The 23,602-nt window shown below is 43.2% G+C and overlaps 2 protein-coding genes across 2 annotated transcripts in view; both read right to left on the reverse strand.

The window, feature by feature from the left end:
- Nucleotides 1-23,602, reverse strand: part of LOC119121608 — a 408,423-nt gene that overhangs the window by 192,167 nt on the left and 192,654 nt on the right. The gene's annotated exons all lie outside the window — the stretch shown is intronic.
- mxd4 (MAX dimerization protein 4) lies at nucleotides 3,695-23,566 on the reverse strand. Its single transcript, XM_037263431.1, has 6 exons — nucleotides 23,344-23,566; nucleotides 22,716-22,815; nucleotides 20,789-20,818; nucleotides 9,628-9,742; nucleotides 8,848-9,010; nucleotides 3,695-8,758 (listed from the first exon to the last, which is right to left on the reverse strand). The coding sequence occupies exons 1-6, from the start codon at nucleotides 23,405-23,407 to the stop codon at nucleotides 8,574-8,576; spliced, it is 657 nt and encodes a 218-aa protein (XP_037119326.1). The 5' UTR covers nucleotides 23,408-23,566; the 3' UTR covers nucleotides 3,695-8,573.

Here is a 23,602-nt window from a genome sequence, read left to right on the forward strand (position 1 = left end):
AAATGCAAAATGTGATTATTAGCCTTTTTGGCTCGTAAAAAAAACAAACAAACAAAATCTATTCTAAATAAGTGTATACCGATTGCAATGAATGTGGTTAGAAATGTTTTGTTTTGAATAGGTTGTCTTTGAAACCAAATTAACTTTTGGATTAAAGGGAGAAAAAAAAAACGTGTGCTGTTTGAACGCAAACTGATTCCTTTTTTTGTTGAAAAAAAATCTCAATTTGCAATGAGTGGTTTTAAATGTATTCTTTGAAATAGGGGTTCTTTGAAACCAAGGTAACATTTTGATTATCTATATTCAAAAACGCAATGTTCAGTTTGAACATGCAAAATGTGATTCCCTTTATTTGTTAAAAAAAATCTGAATTTATTCTTTAAAGATGATAGCATTTGCAATGAGAAAGTTTCCACGTTTGGAATGTTTTTTTTAAAAAGGCTTTCTTTAAAACCATGTCTTTTAATTGTTTGAAAAAAGGTCCGAATTTATTTCTAACAGTGTATATCGTTTGCAATGATAGTTTCCACGAGTGGTTTGAAATGTTTTTGTTTTTTTAAAATAGGCTTTCTTTGAAATCAAGATAACACATTATAATGATCTATAACGCCATGTTTGGTTGGAAAATTTATAATGTGAATCCCTTTAACTGTTTAAAACAAAAATCGGAATTCTTTAATGGTTTGCAATGAAAGTTTCCATGGGTGGTTTTGAATTTTTTTTTTTTAAATATAGGCTTTCTTTGAAATCAAGGGAACATGTTATCTAGATTCAAAAACGCCACATTCTGTTTGAAAATGAAAAATGTATTTCAATTTGTTTACAAAAATCCGAATTTATTCTTTATAGTGTATAAGTAAAGTGATGTGGCAGAGAAAAAGCAAGGCGCGCGCGCACACAACAAAAGCGTCGTCTCCTAAGTCCAGTTTTATTCATGCGCCTAAAAGCTTGCGCAAAATGGTTAGCAACATAGTCATTGAATTCAACGGCCTTACCTTGCCCAAATGGCTCGCTGCACACGAGCACCAAGCACAGCAGCTTGGAGAAGTTCATCTTCTTTCGAGGATGACTAGGAAGGGAGGAAGCGTTCGGACCTGCTGGAGCTGCGTGAAGAGGTGCGAGCAGGCGAATCCACTGAACCAAACGAGCCGAAAGAACTCAGCGAGCGAGCTTCCTATAAAGCTCTCAATCGCCGTCATCTTCAATGGCGCTTCGAAAGGTTGCACATTTGTTGCTCGTTCATTGGCTGCATTTGAGAACTTTATGACGAGTGCGTGCGTGCTACACGGACGCAAAAGCGGCCGCGTAACCTTACATAACCCCCTTTGTCTTACGCCATACAGCTGCCTGCTAGTCTCCTTTAAGTCTTTACAAAATGTCATAACTGTTGCGGTTCCGAGTCACGACGAGCGGCACGTTTTGTCCTTTCAGAAGTCTTTTCGATTCTTTTCCAACTCCACTGAGCAGATACACAGCCGTCTTCTCGACATTCGAGTGCCCCTTATCCCGGTGGTGCCTTTAGTGGCAGTAGTAGAAATCGTCGCGACCAAAATGACATCCAACCTAATTAATAAATAACTAAAAAAAAAAAATCACAATGACGACGATTGTGGACACACACAAAGACCATAAAGGAATGGAACGTCACTGAAATAGCCTTTATGGGTTCACGTGCGTACCATTGGTGGCATGGCTTGTTTTTCTTTCGTGAGATGTGGACATCTTAAGCCCGAAATCGTTTGGACACGATCGTGTAAGCAATGCACAGGCCATCATTCGGAAACAAATCCTGCAGAAAAAATATTGTTCTTCCCACTGATTTTCAAGCATGATTGTTGTTGACTAAGAGCAGGCTAACTAAAATGTGGAGTTGATGGGGGGCTGAGAACGGGGTGCTTGGTGAGGTCATCACTGCAAATGAAGAGGCGTTCACGGCACTCCTTTATTTACGCCACTTCTGGTGCATAATGACGCTCCCTTGTCCATCGTCACAAGGCAAGAGGTTTTCCCTGCATGCTTTGTTGACTTTCAAGTAATTATATCAATGAATGTTTGAATGTTTTTTTTTTTTTCCATTAAACGTGCATTCAAAAATACAGTACGTGACAAGAATGTATTTCATTACGGTTGAAGCCAAACAGTAACCATTATACAATACCAAACGAAAAACAAAAAAGATCATGAAACTGCAACCAATATAGAATTAAAAATAAAACATGCTAGAGCTTTTCACGTAACATGCAACTGCCAGTTACACCGAAAATACAATTGGTTTTATAAATCCAAGGGTCTTCAAAAGGGAAACAAACTCTTCATGAAAATAGAGGAAATTTGGTTTCAAGTTCCAAACTTTATAATTGTGATGAAACTTTTCACTTTCAAAACTTAGAGAAATGAATGTTATTTTTTTAAATTAAAGGTCCGTATCAAAAACTCATTACATGACAAATATGGCTTCGACCATAATGAAATAGACACCGTAACCATTATGCAATAGCAAATAAAAAGCAATTCAAGAAAAGATCATAAAAATACAATCAAAATAGAATTAAAATAAAATTAGCTAGAGCTTTTCACGTAACGTGCAACTAACTGCCAGTTACCACGACAAGATGAATACAATTTGTGTTTTATAAATCTAAGGGTCTTCAAAAAGGAAACAAACTCGTCAAGAAAATGGAAGAAATTTCGTTCATATTCAAAACTTGTTGCGGGTGACGTCATGCCTCCCGCAACCACTCCACAGTGCAAATGCACCCACCCCGCGATCGACTTGATTGGCCTGAGCTACCAGCAACAGTTCAAAACCATAAATCACTCAGCTTTTTATCTATCTATCTATCTATCTATCTATCTATCTATCTATCTATCTATCTATCTATCTATCTATCTATCTATCTATCTATCTATCTATCTATCTATCTATCTATCTATCTATCTATCTATCTATCTATCTATCCATTTTCCGGTATCTACGCCACTGAAACATGTGTGTGTTAATGTTGTGAAAAATGACCACACCACAACTTGAACTGTGCAAAAGTGGTAGGATCAATACTTTTTAGACCAAATAAAAAAAAAAAAAACAATTAGCCCTTCAAGCACCATCAGTCTAGACCAGGGGTGCCCAATACGTCGATCGCGATCGACCGGTCGATCGCCAAGCCACTATTGGTCGATTGCGTGATATTAAAATTATTTTATTTATTTTTTTCGCACTTGACGCGTGTACAAACAACGGCGCTAACAACACAACACAAACACGCTAGCTCGCGAGTTCCCTCCAATTGTCAGAACCCTGTTTTTTCTGACTTGGTCATTTCAAAAGTAGCTCGTGAGTTGAAAAAGTTTTGGCACCCCTGGTCTAGAGAATCTAATTTTTGTCTTTCCTTTGACATCAAGCTCGTAAAACTGGGATATTTCTTTTCCTCTGCTTCTCATAGGGGCTGAAATTGTTTTAAAATGATTCCATTGTTTAAAAATGTGTTATAAAAGTATTTTAATTTGCTGTGATGTACTGTAAAACTCTGTGAATAAGCTTTTTTTTTTTTTTGACAAAAATTGAGGGGAGGTATTATACAGGTTGTTGTGTAAATAAATAAATAAATAAATGAATAAAAAAATTACTGCTCTGTAGTATATTTCATAAACAATGTGACTCACCACACAAGCCAATAATTAAGGCGAGGCCACATTTTAAGTAGAAAACATTTTAATTATATTACAATGAGAACGTACACAATACCTTCAAGTGTTTGCTCAAACATAGCTAGCACCAGGTACTCGTACACACACACACACTTGCGCTCGCACACACACTCAACTCATGCATACGAACGCACAAAAACCTTGTTTTTATATCTGCTATCAGGAACATAACTCAACAGGTCTCTGGCACAGAACGCTCCCCCTGCTCGCCGTCGAGACACATCTTGACTTGAGTGTCCTTTCATAAATCTCTCTAGTTATCCGGCATGGTGAGGGTGTTCAAAAGTGACTTTTGTATTTGGCAGGAATATTGATTTGACAAGCACCTAGGATGCACAGCAGACCACTCATCTTCATCATCATCATGGTGTGTTCAATCTGTGCCTCCCATTTGCACTTAGAGCAGATACAGTGGATAATCAGTCACTCACTGACTATTACATAGATAATCTCTTTTTTTTTTACAATTTAAATTACTTTTTAAGAAAATACATTTATAACAAGGCACGTCGTTGAAAGGTTTGTTTTGTTCTATAGCTGCTGACTATGTCAGCCGCTCACATTCTACCAAGGGCTGTTAGTGCCACACGGAAAAGAAAAAAGAAAGAACAAAGAACCATCACCAGTTTAAAATACACTACTTTTTTTTCTATTTTGGTAATTTTTCTGTTAGGAATAAATTGTTTAAAAAAATTGGGAAAATAAATTCTAACCTGATAATTTCTTAATATTATGAGGTGATTTTATTTTAGAAGGAAAAAGGTAATATTTTATTTTAATTTTACAGTATTAATTTGATATTTTTTGTCATTGACAAAGTGTTTGCTGTTGAGGGGGGGAAAAGGGGAAATATTACAAGAAAAAAAAAATACTTTATACAAAAATGAGGAACTTATTTAGGATTAAAATAGACGCAAGAAAGAAATTATTTAGGAGAACAGTCAGAAATTGTCATGATTTGGGAACAGGGTAATCATTTTAAAAAGAAAATGGCATACTTTTAAAAGATAAAAGTAGTAAAAAGAAGTTATAATTGACATATTTCTCCAACATAATTTCAGGAGTTGTGCATCTTTTGGGGAATTTATCTTGCAAGTTACCCTAACTCTTGAGCACTGAATTCTAATCTCACGTGTGGCCCACAAATCGCCTCGCTCGTTCCATCCTCATCCCTACAGGGAAGGTTCTGTGCAAGAGATCATCTTTTATTCCATTAATATGTTTTTTTTTTTTTGTAATGAAAGCATATCGCTGCCACACGGAAGCGGAAAAAAAAAAAGGCTCAGTGTCACTTCTAAAAACATTCAGTGATAACAGAATAGAATTCTAAGAATCTGAAAGTCTGTTCCTTCTTGCGTGCCTGGCTTGACCACCTGGAGGCAGTATAGCTCAGATAGACTCATGATGACGAATCAATCCTATTTGATTTGTCAGCGGTCCTTTCCTCTTTGCAGCAGCTAATCCTATTCTAGAAAGATGTGTCCTACGATGCATAGTAACTGACAATTATGCTTTGAGCTCATCTCTACGGCACTTAATATCAGTTGTTCTATGCAGAGGATAAAGAATATATGAGAATACTGTTAAATTGCGAGGCGTGGTTGCTGGAATATTTGTGTTCAATCGATTGCTTACAGAACAGCAACATAGTCGCAAGTTAACAATAAGCTAGTGGGGCCTTTGGGCAGTTTTGTGTTTAGTTTAACAGTTAATTGGAACTAGGAGTGGCAATAAACGACGTGAGCCTCGTTTGGGGGGGGGTTGCTCACTATTTGGCAAAGTGCTACATATTGTGAAGTCAGTTGAACTGAACTCGCTGCCACCATCGGGCGGTGTGGTCCTTCTGGTTTAGGAGCTTTCCCACATTACAAGAAGCTTTTTACATCATTATGTGATACTGAGCCTTTTTTGTTGTGTGGCAACAATGTGCTACCAAACATTTTTAACTAACAGACTAAAAGGAACGCTACAAACGGTCATGTTCAAATTCTCGACATGAATGTAAACTGTCAATGACAAAAAAAAAAGAAGCTTTTTTTTGTTTCGTTTAAATCTCCATATATTTTTTCTTGGCCCTCCTGCAGTGTTTGAAGAGAGTGCAGATAGGAGGTCGTCAAGAGTTGGTCACCATTAAACGCACCACAGAGTCATAAGCGAAAAAAAAAAAAAAAAAAAATGCTTGTCTTCCAGAAGAAAACACAAAGATCAAATAAAACCCTGGCCGCACCTTGCAAAAAGCGCACAATGGTCGTATTGCTGTGCCAGCATGGAAGCTAACAAACAGAAACAAGCAAACACTGTTGTTGGAGCCGAGCCTTAGCTGGGACGTCGGGGAGACGATCACGCCGCAAAGCTGCCATTGGGTCAATTATTCTTGAATATCGCTCCTCTCCCGGCCACGCCCGCTCCACTAACACAAAGTCTTTGAAAACAAAACAAAATAATCCGCATAAAACAAGTTTCAAGCCTGAAAAGGTCCAGCCCCTGGTGGTGACCAACTTAGGAGGGGGGCCAACTAGAAGCTGCCGTGGGGTGTTACCAGTGTGGAGGGGGGTGGGTGGGGGTAGAGGTCGGGGTGGGGGGTGCGTGAACCTCTCCTGGCACGCCCCCTGCTGGTTGGAAGTGTTTTTGGTTGATGATTCGAGTTGATGGGTGACAAGGGGTGGAGGGCAACCTGAGTGGGGGACCGGGCTTTGGGGGCGGGGTCAGGGCCGGGTGGCTCACCAAGGCACAGAACACAGCAGGAGAGTCTGCCCCCGTACTCCCTTCCACAAGTCTCTCTCTGGATTTAGATCCAGCTTTCTATTTCTATACAAAGCTATGCATACACGCAGCGCTCACTACATTAGGTACACCTGCACAATCTAAGGAGACTGTTTCCACTATTTGGCCTTTACAGAGATAATAGTTGGGGGGGGGGGGTCATATTGTAAGACTTTAGGCCATCTACCCAACTAAAACCATTTGGAACATTATTATTATCTCTGTAAAGGCTTTGTATTGTATTTGTGTATACATCCATACGTAGTCAGTTTTGCATATTATATATACAAAAATTAGTATGCATGTGCACACAAAAATAATATTCATCACTTTTTTAAAAGAGCACATGTAGGAAAATAGAATACAAAATGTAATGCAAGAAATAGACTAGACTGGCGAATATAGTGATTTTTTTTGTGTGCATTTGAGATTTGTTAATTTTTTTAAATTTTTTTATTTTACAAGGTCTAACAGGATGGACCTTTTTTTTCCCGCAAAGATGTGGCCTGAAATGGCCAACAGAAGCGCCTCCTCCGTCAATAGTGACTGTCGTTTTTAACCTTAAAGGTTAAGAAAAAAAATGATTATTTCTCTTACAAATATGACTGACTGTGACAAGAACATGATGAGAGTTAGTCATCTTAAGGGGATGTTTAAGAACAACGTTAAAAAAAAAAAAAGTGACAGAGCTGCTGCAGAGGAACGCCGATTCGGCCATTTGGTGGTTTGGCATTAAAAAGGGGCGCGAGTCTCCGGTGGCGCCTCGTGGTCCCGGAGGTAATCATTTGAAACATTCGGAGGAAGCACCCTCCTCCTGCATGCTCTGCTACATCGCTTCGCTACTGAAGTGCGAAAAGGCCATAGTAGTCCATCCACACCATAGGGTGTTATAGTGTAGTGGTCAGTAGTGTGGAGTAGTGGTGAGAAAAAAAAATGGCAGCGAGGGGTGGATGGGGAGAGGGGGCACACAAATTAATAAAATGATTCAGTTCCCTGCGGCAGCTCCGTGACTCTTCCTGCTTGTTTTTGTTCAAAAAAAATTTGAATTACAATACGGCCGGTGGACTCGATTAGCCTATCTTAGATTAGCTTAGCATGAAGACGGCAAGAAGCAGGCAGAATGTTGCTTTTTTTTGAAAACCTTTCAATCTGGAGGATCGCCTTAGTCTAATAACAGAAGCAAAATGACGAGGCTATTAGGCTAAAATTTGGCAGCTATGATCAGGCTAGCAGTGGTGTGTTAAAATGGCCGGACTCCATGTCACATGTAACTACTTGGCATTTTAAACTTTGCTCATTTTTTCAACACACTACTGTTATTCTGAACACAACTGTAGCTTCTGTTACGACTAGGAACTGTATAAATACAATTTAACTGTACAAATGAAATGAGATTTTAGGGGAATTTTAGAGTGCTGGTGCACTGTATTTTCCGTCCTTTCATTGTTACGAGGCCCACTAGTCCTCCTTCACCTCGTTGGTGCCAAGCTAAAATATTTCCTGATTCTGGCGTAGGAACATTATTGACCTTCCCTTCGCACTCATGTCTGTGACTATTGCTCGTACTATGTGATGTGGCTGGCTAATGAGGTCCTAGTTGTGTACAGACTGCGGAAACCGACGGAGATCATTTGCATACTTTAAGGCCTTTTTCTGCGTGCTATTGCCATGTGGAGATGAGACAGAGCTTTTTGTTGTGTTATCATCTGACAGCCACATGCAAACACACGCATACATACACTCTGACTCCCAAACAGTTAAAGCTTCTCACCACAGAAGTCCCCCACTGCTGTATGTGAGCCTGCAGCTAGCTACACTAGGCTAAGGGGTTGGTTGGGTGGTTGGTTGGTTGGTTGGTTGGTTGGTTGGTTGGTTGGTTGGTTGGTTGGTTGGTTGGTTGGTTGGTTGGTTGGTTGGTTGGTTGGTTGGGACATGATACAACAAGGGTTGGGGAGGGCGAGCTGTCGAGTAGGCTTGTGTGGCATTTAGCGCCTTTGTGGACCACATTGATGTGTGTTGTGGGTACACACAGTCATGTTGGTTGGTGGTGGTCTGGAGGATTTTGGGGAAAAAAAAAAACTGGATCATCGGGCCACGGGAGTCTAACAGTGGTGTGGCTGCAGTCTGTGGGAATGTGGGGCCGTGTAGCTGGTGTCGCTGGAGCTGCTCTGGAGGCTGTAGTGGTCCTCCTCCTCCTCGTCCTCCTCCACCTCTTCCTCAGGGTCGCTGATGCTCCCCACGCTGTCGACCTCGACAGGGGTGAACTCGATACCCTCGATGTCCACCTCTGCACAGAAAAATAAAAGTAATCCCATCATGACACAAACTCTTGTGACTGTAAAGCTGGACCATTCCCGTTATGGAATCATAGCGTACCTTGCTCAGAGTCGGTGGAGATGGTGGAGCCCATGCTGTCCGTGCGGATGCGTTCCACCGATCCGGACACGGAGAGCTGCTCAAGTCGACGTTTGAGGTAGCGGTGCTCTCTTTGCAGCTGCTCCTTCATGTTTAAAGCCTTCCTGTCCTGCTCTTCCAGCTTCTGTAAACATACACAGATAGGCCACTAAATGAATGCATTGAACAAATGCATTGCAAGACTCAACAAGGAAGTGGTTGAATGACGAAGCTTCTTTTTTTTTTGTGGTGGCTGAAAAGATACATTTCTCACTAAAAACACTTTTCGGGTCAGACGACATGACGACAATCATCATGTTTGCACAGCAACAGCGTGCACAATAAACAGGAAACCAAGGGTTAAAACAGAATTTCCCACCGACCACACGGCACCGCTGCTTCTACTGCGGGTAAACAGAACAAACATTTGGACGTCAGCTTTACTTCTAAGCAGACATCTGAAGTTTTTAAGTTAAAAAAAAAAAAAAAAGACTAGTATTTGGAATTCCTCCGTTTGAACTCGTACTACCTTGACGAAAGAAGAAAAACAAGCTCAAAGCAACATGCTTCACATTGAGCGTGAGGTTCTTGCCTACAGGTCTTTTACAAGTGTGTCCAAAAGTTAATCCTTACCATCTTCAAGATCGTACGACATTTTCTGGAAGAAAAAAAAAAAAAAACGGCACATACCCAGACGAACACCACACCTACGATACAGCGCCCGACCAATTTGTATCCTGTTTATTACGAGCTCTTTAATACCTTGATGTGCATCTTGGCCCTTTTCAGCAAGCTCAGTGTGGTATGTCTGGTGCTGTCTGGACCCAAAGGCACCAGCTTCTTCAGCTGTTCCAAATACAGCCGTAGTTTGGCGCGTCTGCAAGGACACAAGCGGAGTGTGATTAAGTGAGTCACTATCGAAAAGCAGCAAACTGGGAAACGCTGTGACCTTGAAGAGCCTGAAACCTTTCACTGGTTTTGTCTTGAGGGGTGGGAAAAAAAATACATCCACGGAGCAAGAGAGACTCGTTACTACACGATCAGGAATGATTCCCTGCGGATTTGGACGATGTAAAGTAAGGCAACACTGTCTTGTGTTTGATCAATTATAAGATTTGAGTCCTGGAGAGTCAGCATGCAGAAACCTGAAGCAAATGTCATTGTGGACCAAAAAAGCATGGGAAGTCCCCCATGTTACGGACGGAACCCAAAAGATAAACTGCGACCTCGGAAAATCTTGCATTGGAGCCAAGTCTCCCCTTGCCAAGCTAATGTCCGTGAACCTGCGAGTAAACATCTCTGTAGATGCATATTTTCATGATAGAGACAAAAGTAGCATCTCCAAAGGACTGCTTTTATTCTTAAAAAAAAAAAGATATCAGCGGATTACCTTCCCTGTCTGCCCTTGGTCCATTCAAATTTGTTCATGAGGCCCTTTTCGATCCTCCATTAGTCAAGCTTGTCCATGAACCATTTCTTTGTTCTGAGCAACCCCTCCCCTCGAGTCCCTGGTTCCTTTGACTAAGTCCATCTGAACAGTAAACAAACCCCAACAATGCAAGGTCTCCACTGACCATTGCTGCAACTACAATCAACCTAATCAGCTTCATATAAAAAAAAAAAAGGGGCTACATTTGGACTCTTGACACAAGAACAGCCTTTTCCCTGTTTCGTCTTCAGGAAGGGCGTTGCCGGTACGTTGTACACAAGTAGGTCCTTCTCAGAAGCCTGGTCTGTTTCACTTTGGGGTCAGCCAGGGACCACTAGCTAGTCACATCTTAACTTGAAATAAATAGTGAAATGAAAACTTGTTGAATGTCCTTTCAAGTGTTTTTACCTCTCTACAGGTGCATTTGGCATTCCTGGGAAAGGGCGTGTGAAAGTTCTCTCGTTCTTTTATTTCTTCTTCTCCCAAGGGGCTGTCTCAATCCCCCTTCATCCGCAGAACCCCCCTTCCTCCTCCCCATCCCTTTGCTCCACTCTGCCAACACCAACACACCCTCGTCCCATCGGAAAACAAGTGTCTTCAGAGGACATGGGCGGGAACTCCACCTCCAACCTGCTCCAGTCACAGCCACATGAAGCACTTGGACCTTGGCCAGGGGAAGCAGGCAGGAAAGAGCCGGCCGGGGGTCTGCAGCAAGGAGGAGGGAGGGAGCGAGGCTTATTGGTGTTTTTCTGGGAGCGGGGTCCGAGCGAGTGGGTGACTTTGAAAAAAGGGCTCTTTGAGAGCGCAGTGTGCTCAGCTGCACCAGGCAGCGCTCCCGACACATCATCCAAAGGGTAACTTGAGCCAATGGGCAAGAATTCTTGCACCCCACTTCCCCCTTCTGCCTCTCTTGTAATGAAAAACAAAAACAAGGCGTTGCCTCGTGCGCTCGCCTGACTACCCGCGAGAAAATTGACTTTTTTCCCCCCCCCCGACTTACTCACCGAAAGGTCTAACCTGTGTACGAGACACATAATTTAGCTGGCATGTAACAACTAGAAAGGTCTACACATGCACTCCCTCCATTATTTTAACCGCAGACGGCCGATTGGCTGATACTTTTGTTTGATTCATTACAGCAAAGGGTGTCAAACTTATTTTTGGCACGGGCTACGTTGTTGCTATGGTTTCCTGTCTTATAAAAATCTTGCAGTATCTCTTGTTAAAAAATAGAGACAATTTGTAAGGACGTAGGGTCGACATGATTTGCCTTTGCGGGCTTTGAGTTTGACACGTGCACGACAGGATGGACTTTTTTTTTTTTTATGGGATGGGAGGATCTCTCGTCTCTGAACACCTGTTTTCATGCCAGAGTCGGACTAGGCAAAAAGGTATGAATGGAGCTAGACAGACATCATGTTGACGTGCAAATAATGTCACAACATCTAACTGAGTCATAAGATGATTGAAAGACTGCCAAATCTATCAACAACTAAAGTCAGAATGTGCTTTTGTTCCATTTGACTTTCCTCCCTAGAAAACATACAAGCATTGGAATCCAAAATGAATTGTAGCTCACGTTACGCTTTTCATCTTGACCTTCTGCATCGTGACTTAAGACAAGTCCGGGCATGCCTTCCCACAAGCGCTACGTTTGCCGTGTTATTGTGACTGGGTCGAAGAAAAAGCTTGCAATGCGTCTGATGAGTATCTCAGACGGGACCTGCTCAAAGTCGGCGGGTCGTTTCTGACAGCTCCTTCCCCGAAGCACGTGCTTGATCACCGAGGAGCCACAGCCATTTAAACGGGGGGGGGGGGGGGGGGGACGTGACTCCGGTTCCCTGCCCCCCTACTCCGCCTCGTTCATTTTTTGTTATTCCCAAGTCAAGCCCTGGTCACGCTATGTTTATCAGATGGCCCCAAACATCCGTGCAAAGTGTGGCACCACAATGTTGTGTGCATGAAGGGGAGCGGATAGATTGCTCCGTCTGGTATGCGTGCTTCTGACTCACATCACATTTTCCAATTTGTCTGGCTTCAACAGTGGACTCTCTTTGATACCGAGGTTGTAAATACTACCGTCACAGTTAAAAAAAGGGTGTTTACGAGAGGCTGGGGGGAAAAAAAAAAAGAATAAGAATTCTGGCTCGTTTGTTTACTTGGAGTAATGTTTGAAAAGAGTTTTTGAAAAATTTTGAAAATGATAGCATTGCAGTCTTTGGAGTCCGTGGCTTAATTGCTAACAGCTGGTCCTGGCAGGCATACACCAGCATTTCCATTTTTTTCTTTCTTTCCAGATCGTCAAAAACTTGTTCATATAGCTCACGATACAAACATTCAAATGACGTTAGCCAAGTGTCATTATTTCAAGTCAACAAGCAAATTCAACACGTTTGGCTTAAGTCTGCAATTCAATTTGAGACAAAGTCACGTCTGCAGAGAGGCAACCACCTGACCGCTCACGTGCAAAGTACCACGGGATGATTTGTGTCTGATCTCTGGCCTTCCCCATCCCCCCCCCCTCCCTCTCTGAGCGGCCAAAACAAAGCAAAAGCAGAGAACGGAAAAGGAACTTTAAAAAAGAAAAACAGCAGAAACTGGAGCAAGCTATTTAAACTGCTGACTTGTGCTCCAAGGTTACCCGAGTACAAAACGGTCCGTTCTCACAAGATTCCCTTGACCGCCAAACAACTATTTTAAGTCGACGGCTGTGTTTGCGTGAGCTGTACCAGAGACGTGAGCGGTTTGACACCGTCCTGGAGACAACAGCTCTTTGGAGCAGGGACTTAAAGGGGGCGCAGGTTATGAGAAGGCCAGCCAGTGCAAACAACAGACCCTCAAGCCTCACTCACTCGCTCGTTGCGCTGCTTAATGAGGCTTCTGCGGCCCCGCAAATTCCTCAGCCCGTATGCACGGGAATGAGTGGCTTGATTGGCACACGGCCAATCCTGCTAAATGAAGGTCAACAGTCACGAGGACCCCCCCCCCTCCCATTCCAATGTTTCCTCACAAGCGCTTGCGGCTACTACGGAGAAAAGAAAATTCCAGGCCTCTGGGGTTTGATCCCACAAAATAACATTTTAGAATGAGGGTCACATCTTGGCAGCTGTAAAAGCACCTGAACTTTACGCTAGCGTAGCGCAACATGCCACTTTGGTTCAGCTCAACATTTTATGGTTACACTCGCGGTAAGGGGGACATTTATCGTTTTTTAGTATCTCAAAATTGGTTTAGGAAAAGACTTTAGCAATCAGCAAAATTGTGGGATTCTCAAACAAACGTCAACCTCTAATGTAAATCCGTTCCCGCACCAACAACATCAACTGAATTTGATCAATCACAAATGTCTGCAAACATCGTAAAGTCCTAATTAAAAGAAAAATGTCTAGAATGTGTAGAATGAAAAACAGCACGCAGTTAACCCGCCTTTTTTTTGCTGCGTGGCAACATTCTTACACCAGTTTGCAGTCGTCGCTAAATTCCGTCATCATTTCAACTTGATCGAAAATTTGCTGCTCTTTCACTAACGCGGAACCGTGGGAAAGAAAATATCATACACGGTTACTTTGTCCTTGAGGCTTTCTTCCTATCACGTTATTTGTCCGACAGTGATCCAATAATGTTGTTTTTGGCTTTCAAACAGAAAATGCACCCCCCCACACACATCTGGTGGCCTGTTTGGCAGCGAAAGTGAAGCAGCTTGCGTGAGTGTGGATCACCACGGTGTAACTGGTGCAATTTAGGTTTGTGGTGGTTCCACATCTGGTGTGCACGTATGGATGGAGGAGGGGCCTCCTCGGATGGCGATGGAACCAAGTCGCCGTGCAAAAACATATACAGTGGCTCTTTCAGCAGGTCCTCATCAGTCTTCCCCTGCCCTCAATGTGTTTACATTTAACTCACATCACATGTGCTGCCCGTGAGAAGAAGCGTGGAGGTGAAAGTGGCCGTGCGTCCCACATGTACACTCGAGGAGAGGCCTCTCTCGCCCTGACACCAACTGTCAGTCAAACGGGGTCAAGACGTGTTTTGCTTTAGGTCATCCGCGTCCCTTCCCACGGACAAGTGCGAGAGCAGACAGACGTCTACTCCCCTCTCGTAAATACGATCCCCTGACGGCAGCAACTTGACGCCGGCGCTCACATGACGACTGACGCGCAAGCGGAGTTACTTCACTCGAGTATTCGAAACTTGCCGATTAGAAAACAGGAAAGAGTGGCGAGAGTGCTCGTATTTCTATTGCCGCGTGCTCGGGAATGCCATGTGAGTGCGGGTCATCTGACTTTTGTTTTCCTTTTACGTACAATCCGTGTCGTTACAAAAGTCCCTCCCTCCCCGCAGGCCGCTTACGGAGGTCTTAACAGGAAAACAGATGTCAAATAGAAGTTGAAGAGAAGCAAAAACAGATCAGAAAGGAGAGGAGGAAGACAGAAAAGATTCCTTCCTTGTTTCTGAATCGTTTCAGCACAATGTCAAATGACAGACTTGGACGGTAATTGCCGGAGTCGCGCACGTCGGGTCGGACTAGCACGGACAAGTTCCCAGAGCTCCGTAAACACATTCCCCTGACACGGGACGGGCTAGCTGGGCTTTTTCTAATGAAGCCCTGTCAATGATTAGCACGCAGGAATCCCGTGGCATGACAGAAGAGCTCAGCATTGATGTTTACTGTAACACGGGATTAGGAATGGTGGGGTGGGCGCCAACCGACCGAGTGGAGGAATGGAACAAACGGGTCAGGTATAGAGAAGGCTCAGCGCAATCTGATGAAAGCGCTGAATTTGTCAAATTGAAGGATTTTCGCAAACAGTTTCGACACGACTACAGAGTTCCAATAAAAAAAACAGAACGCCATTCTTTACGAGCATGCGTCAAAACATTTATTCTGGCCAGCTTTTTCCCGTGTCTTTTTGTGTTTGTGGACCAGAATCGTGCGCAAAGGCCTGGCAGGATTTCAGAAAATCAGCATGCCTCATTAATCTGTGCTTCCTTTTCTTTGACCCTTTCTGCAAAAAAGGACAAATAAACCGCATAAAGGAAAAAAAAAGACGAAGGGGTAACATGGGAAGTTTAAACCGAAAACACATCAGTAGCAACGAACAAATCCGATGATTTTTTTTTTTTTTCTTTCCTTCCTAAATGTTATGCGGTATTGTCGTAATTGTCGCCCTGTCAGCTTGCTGTGTGCAAAACGTCTCGGTGCTGCTTACTTAACACTCCGTTGGAGCGTATGTGTGCATAGTCTGCTGACCTGAATTTCAGGCTGGCTGCTCTACACAGCAGCCACGTCCCTCCCTACAGCAACGCTCAAGAATGTCTCAGCCTCTGCCTGCATCCGAAGCAGCCAGCTTGCTTTCCTCCCCACTGTTAACCTCATACGTTCTTTCATTGTTTTCCTGGCACTCAAACGCAACCCGTATGCAAAGCTTGCGACTTATTAAAGCGCAAACCGCACTTTTGCCCGCTTTTTTACGAGCAGCGGCTGTTTGGCGGGCGTCTTATTACCCGCACGGAAACATGACCTTCCCCGTCGCGCAGCGTTGACACCCGAGAGGCGGCGGGGGCGTGTTGCCGAAATGTGCGAGTGCACGGGAGGACACGCGAGCTAGGTAGGCCAGCGACAGCGTACTAGGCCGTCCTCACTCTCTGAGATCGCGGCTGGGCGTGACCCGAGCATACGTGGAATTATTATTTGCGCACATATGCCTTTTTGGCATCCCTTGCCTGTACATTTTGGCCACATGCCGTGCTGTCCTCCGGGCTTGAACCAATCAAAACAGTCTTTAAAAAGAAATTTTATGACAAAATTCTCAGCAGCGTGGTTAAGTGCAGCCCGTATGGAAGGACTAACTTTGCACGTATGAGCGGGATGACGAAGAGCTTATAAAAGCAATATTACAGCCGAACCCGACGGGGTGATCCCGCGTTGCTAACAAGCTAGCGCTAGCTGCAATCCACTCTGCATGTAGTCACTAATAACGTCAAGTGCTATGGAAAATGGATGTGCTTTTTTTTATTTCATTAATAGTGAATTAAGCAAACTGGAGATGAGCCAGTCAATATTGCACCTGTCTGATGATGATAAATGGAATTTAATGTACTTCAGTCCTGAGTGACAGGTCTATTTGGATATAAATATCAATCGAAAGACGTCATCTTAGCCTCTGGGAACACACCCAGCACGTACGCAACGAGTCTCTACGGCGTTTTTTTTCCCAAACAAGTGCATGCAGCTGCATGAAATTTAAAGCAGGATGTTAAAGCGTTACTATTAGACCTGTCACTCACAATGACTTTGATTGTTGATTAATCTGTGGATCATATTCTTGATTAATTGCTTGGCACGTAGAAAGCAGAAGACGCATTGCATAAGTGTCTTTTCTATTCTAGCGGCGTGGTGTTTTACAATGCGCACAAATCATTTACACGTGGGAGACTTTAGATTTCAACTAACCATAAGTAGGACCGACTTAATTTATAAATGTGTTTTGTCAGCGCATTGCAAAGCATCATATGATGTGTTTTGCACGACACACTGCCGGTCACTACACCCTCATGAGGAATGTATGTGACAGTGTGACATTTTGAGGAAGTTAAACACAAAAGCCGCATGAGATAATGCCCCCCCCCCACCACCACCACCACCACCGCCACCACCAGTGAGAAAATAAAAAGTCCTGGAATATCACACTGGCTCTTCATGACATGTCCTCAAATGACCTCGAGTGCATGCAGTATGCAATGTGCATCTGAACTCTCAGACGCACCACCTTGCACGTAAAACTCACAAGAGAAGATTTATAACTTCACAAGAGGAGCGACTGGCACAGTGTTGGCATACAAGCCGGATAACAGCGATAAAGGCCCTCTGTGAGAGAACTGGGGGGGGGGGGGTGCTCTCCCTGCCTCAGGTTTCTGCTGACTCAGTGACTTTTATGGGGGGGGTAGTAGAGGTGGGATGAGGAGAAGGTGAAAGAAAAAGCAGATGTGGCCTGGAGAGATAGAAAAAGAACAGAGATGGCGGAAGTGGAGGCAATATGGGCCGAATTGCCATAAGTCAAAGACACACATGCAATCGTGAGGCCCGGCTTCACTCGAGGGGAGAAAGTGAAAGCCCCCCAAAGCCAAATAAGTCATTTATCACAGCTGGGAGTGGAAGACACCGAGAGAGTAAATTTAATTAGAGGGAAGCTTAGAGTGTGGCCAAGTGCTCCCCGAGTAAATTTAAATTCATAGTTGGACAGTTGCTGCACAGTTGCTGGGTTGGGATTTAAGGTGGTTCCCTCAAGTCATATAATAATTTGAAAACTCGGCAAAATATGTCTTAATATCGAATAGAATGCCTTTATTGTCATTGCACAACAGGTATACAATGACATTATAACCTTAGGCACTAATTCGAATGTTGCGCGACTCAGCATTAGCGGTTAGCGTGGCTTTTCCGTCGTCTCCTGTTTTCTCTTCTTGCTTGGTGTGTCTAATGATTAGCTATCGGTACACCTTGTTCTTCTTTAGCGGCAATGATACTAGTCAGAAGTGTATCTTATTTGTGTGATTTATAGGAACAGAATGTTTTGAAGCCTGGAAGGAGAGTGTTTAGTCGTGCTAGCTAGCAAAGGGCGTAGTTCGTAGCTAGCAAGTTTGCTTAGTGTGACTGATGTAGACAATCTTGGATACCAACTGAGTCCAATCCCTGTCATATGTAATGTTGTGTGACATGTTGATGTTACACAAAAATAATTCTGAAAAAATGTTTTGTAACATTTTGTTGTGGTTCCAGAAGAGAAGCCAGTTCCAATTGAGTGTCCTAGTGTCAGCTGCCATACGCATCGTTGTTTGTTATCAAATTTCGAGGACTGTATTGGTTTAGCGCTTTATATTAGATTATTTGTACACTTGTTATATTTAATTTAAAACCATGAGATTGTTCATTTAAATTCAGTGTTTTAAGTGTGTTTCTCATGTAACTGAGGCTAACTGTCATATTTTCATGCCTTTTATACATAAGATCTCCTAACATATTATAGTGCTCCATTTGAACAGTTTCAGATCAACCGGTGACCCGTCACGGATTATGTTCAACCTTTAAAAGGCTCCACTGCATACTCAGAGGATAATAAAACTTGTTGGATAAACTTTGGACGTCCCGCTTGTCATGTGCGCTGTCAGAAATGAAACCAAGAGCAAACATGGGCGGGGATAAAAATAAAGGCGTAAATCCGAGAGTCAATTGAGGGAAGCATGCAAAAACAAAGCGAACTTTCAGCAGCACGCGAGTGGACTCACATTTCCAGTAAACAGGTGACATGCTGGAAAACAACCTTTGCAGCTTCACCGTGCATCGGTGTCACAAGAAGAAAAAAAAGGAAGCGTGCAGCGAGGACAAATCGTCGGCCTGGGTCAGAAATAGGAAGGAAGCCAACCCACGAGAGATGAGCCACATGGCATTTTGGTTTCACAGCAATAACTAATCTCTTACTAATGCAGGCCTGCTTTACTATTAAAAAATAGAGCAGTAGCAAATGAAGTCACCGATGAGATTGTCTAGAGCGAGAGCACCACAGCCCCAGCAGATAACCGGGTCGCATCGGGACACGGGCCCTGTCGGCTGCTGCTGGCCTCACTCTGATAACAGGACATAAATACGTCTCTTAAACAGCAGACAGCTTGGTGAGAGCCAGACGGTCTGCTATTAATAATATCAAGTAAATATTTGCAGAAGCACCTTTGAAAGAAAATACAAACAACACCGCGCTAGCATAGACTCTTCAAGGCGTGCTCTCTCTGTTGAATGATTGCAAATCTATCACACATTTAAGACAAATGAAATTAGATTGATATGACTATTTTTCAGAATTGTGTCATGGTGAAATGCTGAAGACATATTGTAATGTTAACCATCTCCAAATGATTTGAATCTAATTTAATTCAAATCCAGGTTTCCTCACAGGATTAAGCCGCTAGGCTAAAGATGATAATGTATTGTATGTATTGATAATGTAAGTCGTATTTTGTTTTTTGAAAAAAAGCTTCAAAGAGCAATTGGTTTGAAGGATGAACGATCCAACTCCGTCTTGCTTCGAAATCCTTGGATTCAACCACGACTACCACAACTGCCTTGTGGCATCTAAAGTAGACTTCTATTTGTCACCTTGCCAAACACGTGAGCAGAGACTATAAAGATAGCTCAATGTGACCGAACAAAGACGGTGAGTCAGGACTCAAATAGCTACGCCACCCTGGAGTGCATCTGATGGCGTGAGGGTCAGGAGGTTGAGTTCTTTTCGGGACACGATACTGGCCCGGCAGCAGATTAATCTCGAAAGGAACGATTCAAGGTGGCCAAATACTTATGGAACTGGTTGAGCAGGAAAACCTTTATGTATCAACAACTGACTGACATCAACAGAGAGAGCAGATTGACTTGGTTTATTATCTTCGAGACTCATCAAAGACGCATTCTTTCGTTCGGTCATTTTTTGCTTCAAGCACAAAATAGAACCGTGAAAAAAGAAAAAGAATCGAGGAAAACAATTTGGAGAGGTCTATTGGAAGGTCCCTTGGCACATGGCAAGAAACTGAAACGGAACTTTTATTAGTTAGCTTAATTATACTAAAACGACAACATTAAGATAACCTTGCTACGTGTTACTTTGCCATGTAATTAACACATCCGTGTTTAACGTTTTTCCCATAATCGGTGTAGATTTTGAACACTGTTTTGGACTTTGGAATGGGCATAAAAATAACGTTTCGATAATGCTCATATCCAAGTGGCGTCACGGCGGTAATGACGATGAGGGCAAAGACTGAGACGGTATAACTGGTATGCGTCAGCTTTGCGCGTGGACGTCATCCATCTTTTGTCCATAACCACACCCGCGATCGGACATGAGGTAACCGCTGTGTGTCAACATCGGCGGCGTAATCACACTTCTCCGTCTTGCCTTGAGGTGGAATATGCCCATGCATGTTCCCCTTTGTTCGGCACGTCCACTCGCACACATGTGACTTAGTAATCCGTCAACTTGGTTGACTGTGTGCGTCACGTTCTCGTACAAACAACTCAACCTCACACACCCGTTGCCGCTTCTGCTCACATGCTGACAGTTCACATCAGCTGTTTCCTAAATCCTCTTAGCCAGACTTTTTTTGTTTTCGTTAAGAGTCAATGAGAGCCGCTCAGGTTGATCTTGATGCGGAAAAGCACCACTTATAGAGGCAATTCCATGATTTCTTTTCCTCAACAACATTTTATAGGATTGACTTTATTTCCATACAAGGAAGAGAAACTATGACATATCTTATCAGCATGAGGGCCAACTGGTTGAGATCTTAGTATCAGTTTCTTTTTCGGACAAACCCAAAAATGCAATTGATTCAATCTCTAGGGCTTTGATGAAGACGTCTGTGGCATCTGACGCTTAATTAGAGTATGTGGAACTTGCAACTAAAACACACACACACGCAGGAGAACCTGAAATGCAGCCTTACCTGTGTTTCTCCAGCTCGTTGTGCGACGATCTGAAACGAAACAGACAAAAGGTAAGGATGAGTCTCAAAATATGACGAGCATGTTTTTGCAGACTACACCCGGGAACTGAAGTTAGTCACTAGTCAGATTGTGACGCTTTTTTAGGGTGACTAAAGACTAAAAAATAAGTCATCACAGGTGAAAAGAGGGGGAAACTCCAACTGACTTTCTTATTATAACAGAAATGCATCCTCGTCCCACCCAATTTATAATTGGCCCCAATTCAGAAATGAGTAAGCCGACTCGAAAACCGACTTGAACCCTAATCCAACAAAATGCAAGATTATTGACGTCAACAAGAAATTCATAGCTCAATCTAACAAAGCGTGTGTCCAAAAAAAAAAAATCATCTTGGGATAAGAAGGCGCTTCCTTGCCCACACAAACAAATAGCATGCATGCTGATCATACACGAGTGTGGATAACAACACGCCCCACAGACGTCTGGAGGCCGAGACGGTGCAGAATTCCACAGCGCGAGGGCTATTCTGAGGAGCACCCCCCCTCCCCCCATGATACGCAGACCCGGGAACAGTGAGGACACTGCGGGGCCTCTTGTTGTGGCCGTCATGGATACCACAGCAATAAAAACAAAAACAGGGACAACAAAAGTGTGTAGTAGGAGAGGGGGTGGGAGCAGGCACACAACAAGCCCTTTCACATTTGGCACGCGGGTTGAGGGCCCTTGTGCTGGCGAAGCAGCGGTTCCCACAGCTGCGCCGTCCAGCGCGAGGCATCTGGATGGCAACGCACCACGGCGTGCGAGTGACGTGAAGAAAATGCACTGACTGTTTAAAATCATTATCAAGTCCCATAAAGTGGAATCGCCTCAAATATCAATTAACGATATGTACTAATTGGCCCAACTAGTCAAAATAGGAAGCTGTTCCTGAACAGCCATTTTGCCACTTGCTGGCAACTGAAAATGACACCACCGTTGCAACAACCATTCATGGATCAGCATGCAAATGTCACGTGACCCAACTCAAGAAACAGATGATTGGTCGTTACCTGAGCTCTGAGCAACTGTGATGTCATCTTCAGTTGACAGCAAAATGGCTGCCCCCTGAGATGGATTAAAAACAAGTAGATCCTGCTCCTTAATTCATATTCCACAAAAGCAATATTAATAAGAATGCAATGTTTGGAATAGTTACATTACTACAACATAAAGGGGATTGACTTTCCCTTTAACGGTTAATACACAGATACTGTCACATGTTATGTAAAACAATGATTTGGAAATAAGCATGTGACCTGATGTCCATCCATCCATCCATCCATCCATCCATCCATCCATCCATCCATCCATCCATCTTCTACCGCTTAAATATTTTATGAATATCTCAATAATCTTGTCAAAATATTGCCAATATTTCACAAATACTACAAGGGTTTGTCAACTAATGCACACAATGGGAATATTGCGGTGGGGCAACTCAATTCACTCACAATCAATCTCGATTTCTGATCTTTTTCAAGGCAACAAGTGCACAAACCGCACCAAGGGAGCAGAGAAAGAGTGCAGCTGTACTGCACTTGAATTTCACATGCACATACAGTTACAGTAGAAACCCACATGAAGGGAGAGGTGCAGTAACCAAAGGACTGCAGCCCCTCTGCATGGGGGGGTGGGGGGGGACGTGTGTGAAAAGAGAAGGGGCATGCAGAGGGCCCATTTAGGATTGACAGTGTACGCGTGGCAGTGTTTATTAGAAACCAAAACAGAGAGAGCCCAACCCAGCCCCAGGCAGCAGAGAGATGGCAGTGTGCAGGAAAACAGCGACTCCTCCCTCCCTCCTCCCCCGGCCTGCAGCAGCACTCACACTGACATGCGAAGAAGAAGGACAAAAAGAAAAACACACAAGAGGGGCACGTAGATATATACCTATTGTTCAGACTTTTTCTGTTTATTGCTGAGCTTTTCGTCTTCTTCCTGGAGAAGTCGCTACTGAATGGTAAAACCGAGGCATATCCGTGTTCTGCCTCTGTGGACACAAACAAATACAAACGTGCATTTTTTGGGGGGGGTTGCAAAAGTGGCTGCAGAATAGAGTCAATACGTGAGCTGTCAATGGGTCACGTGGCTGTCTTGTTAAATCACAAACACGCACACACAAACGTCCCGTCATTTTTTTATTTATTTTTTTGCATCTGTCGTGATGTTACAAGCTGATGTCACTGTTGTTTACCCATTTGTCCACCAAATTACAGCCCCCCACCTACACATGACACCCAGATTAAAAAAAAATTATATCCCGAAAGACTGCGTTTAATTACCATTTAAATGTTTTTTTTAAGCAACAACAACAACATACACCGGGTCCAGTTGGGACCCATCGTTTGCTTCACGTCCTATTGTCTATGCACAGTGACATCATACCTGCACCACCAAAATGTCAGCTTAAACTTAAATTTAGTGCCTAGCATACACCGCCACACAAGTCAGCACTTCGTCCAGGGTGTAGTTAAAACGTGAATAATTGCTGTCATCGCGTCAATTTAGCTTGAAATACCTCTGTCTCTTCTTTCCAAGTACTCTGCAGCCTCCAGCAGAATTAGAAGCGAATTAAGTTCCATCTTGTTTTTGTCTCAAAACAAATAGGAGACTGTATATACACAAGATTACATACAGTTTTGGAATGGAAATGTTAACCAAAAAATTGTTTCAGTCCGGTGTGTGTACGAGGGTATTATCAGTTCTGAGTCTTGGTGACTCCAAACTACAGTAGCAACAACCTACAGCACCTAACTAAAACTCAGTCAAATGAATGA

The sequence above is a fragment of the Syngnathus acus genome, chromosome 1 (assembly GCF_901709675.1).
Source record: "Syngnathus acus chromosome 1, fSynAcu1.2, whole genome shotgun sequence".
In the NCBI taxonomy this organism is placed as follows: Eukaryota; Metazoa; Chordata; class Actinopteri; order Syngnathiformes; family Syngnathidae; genus Syngnathus; species Syngnathus acus.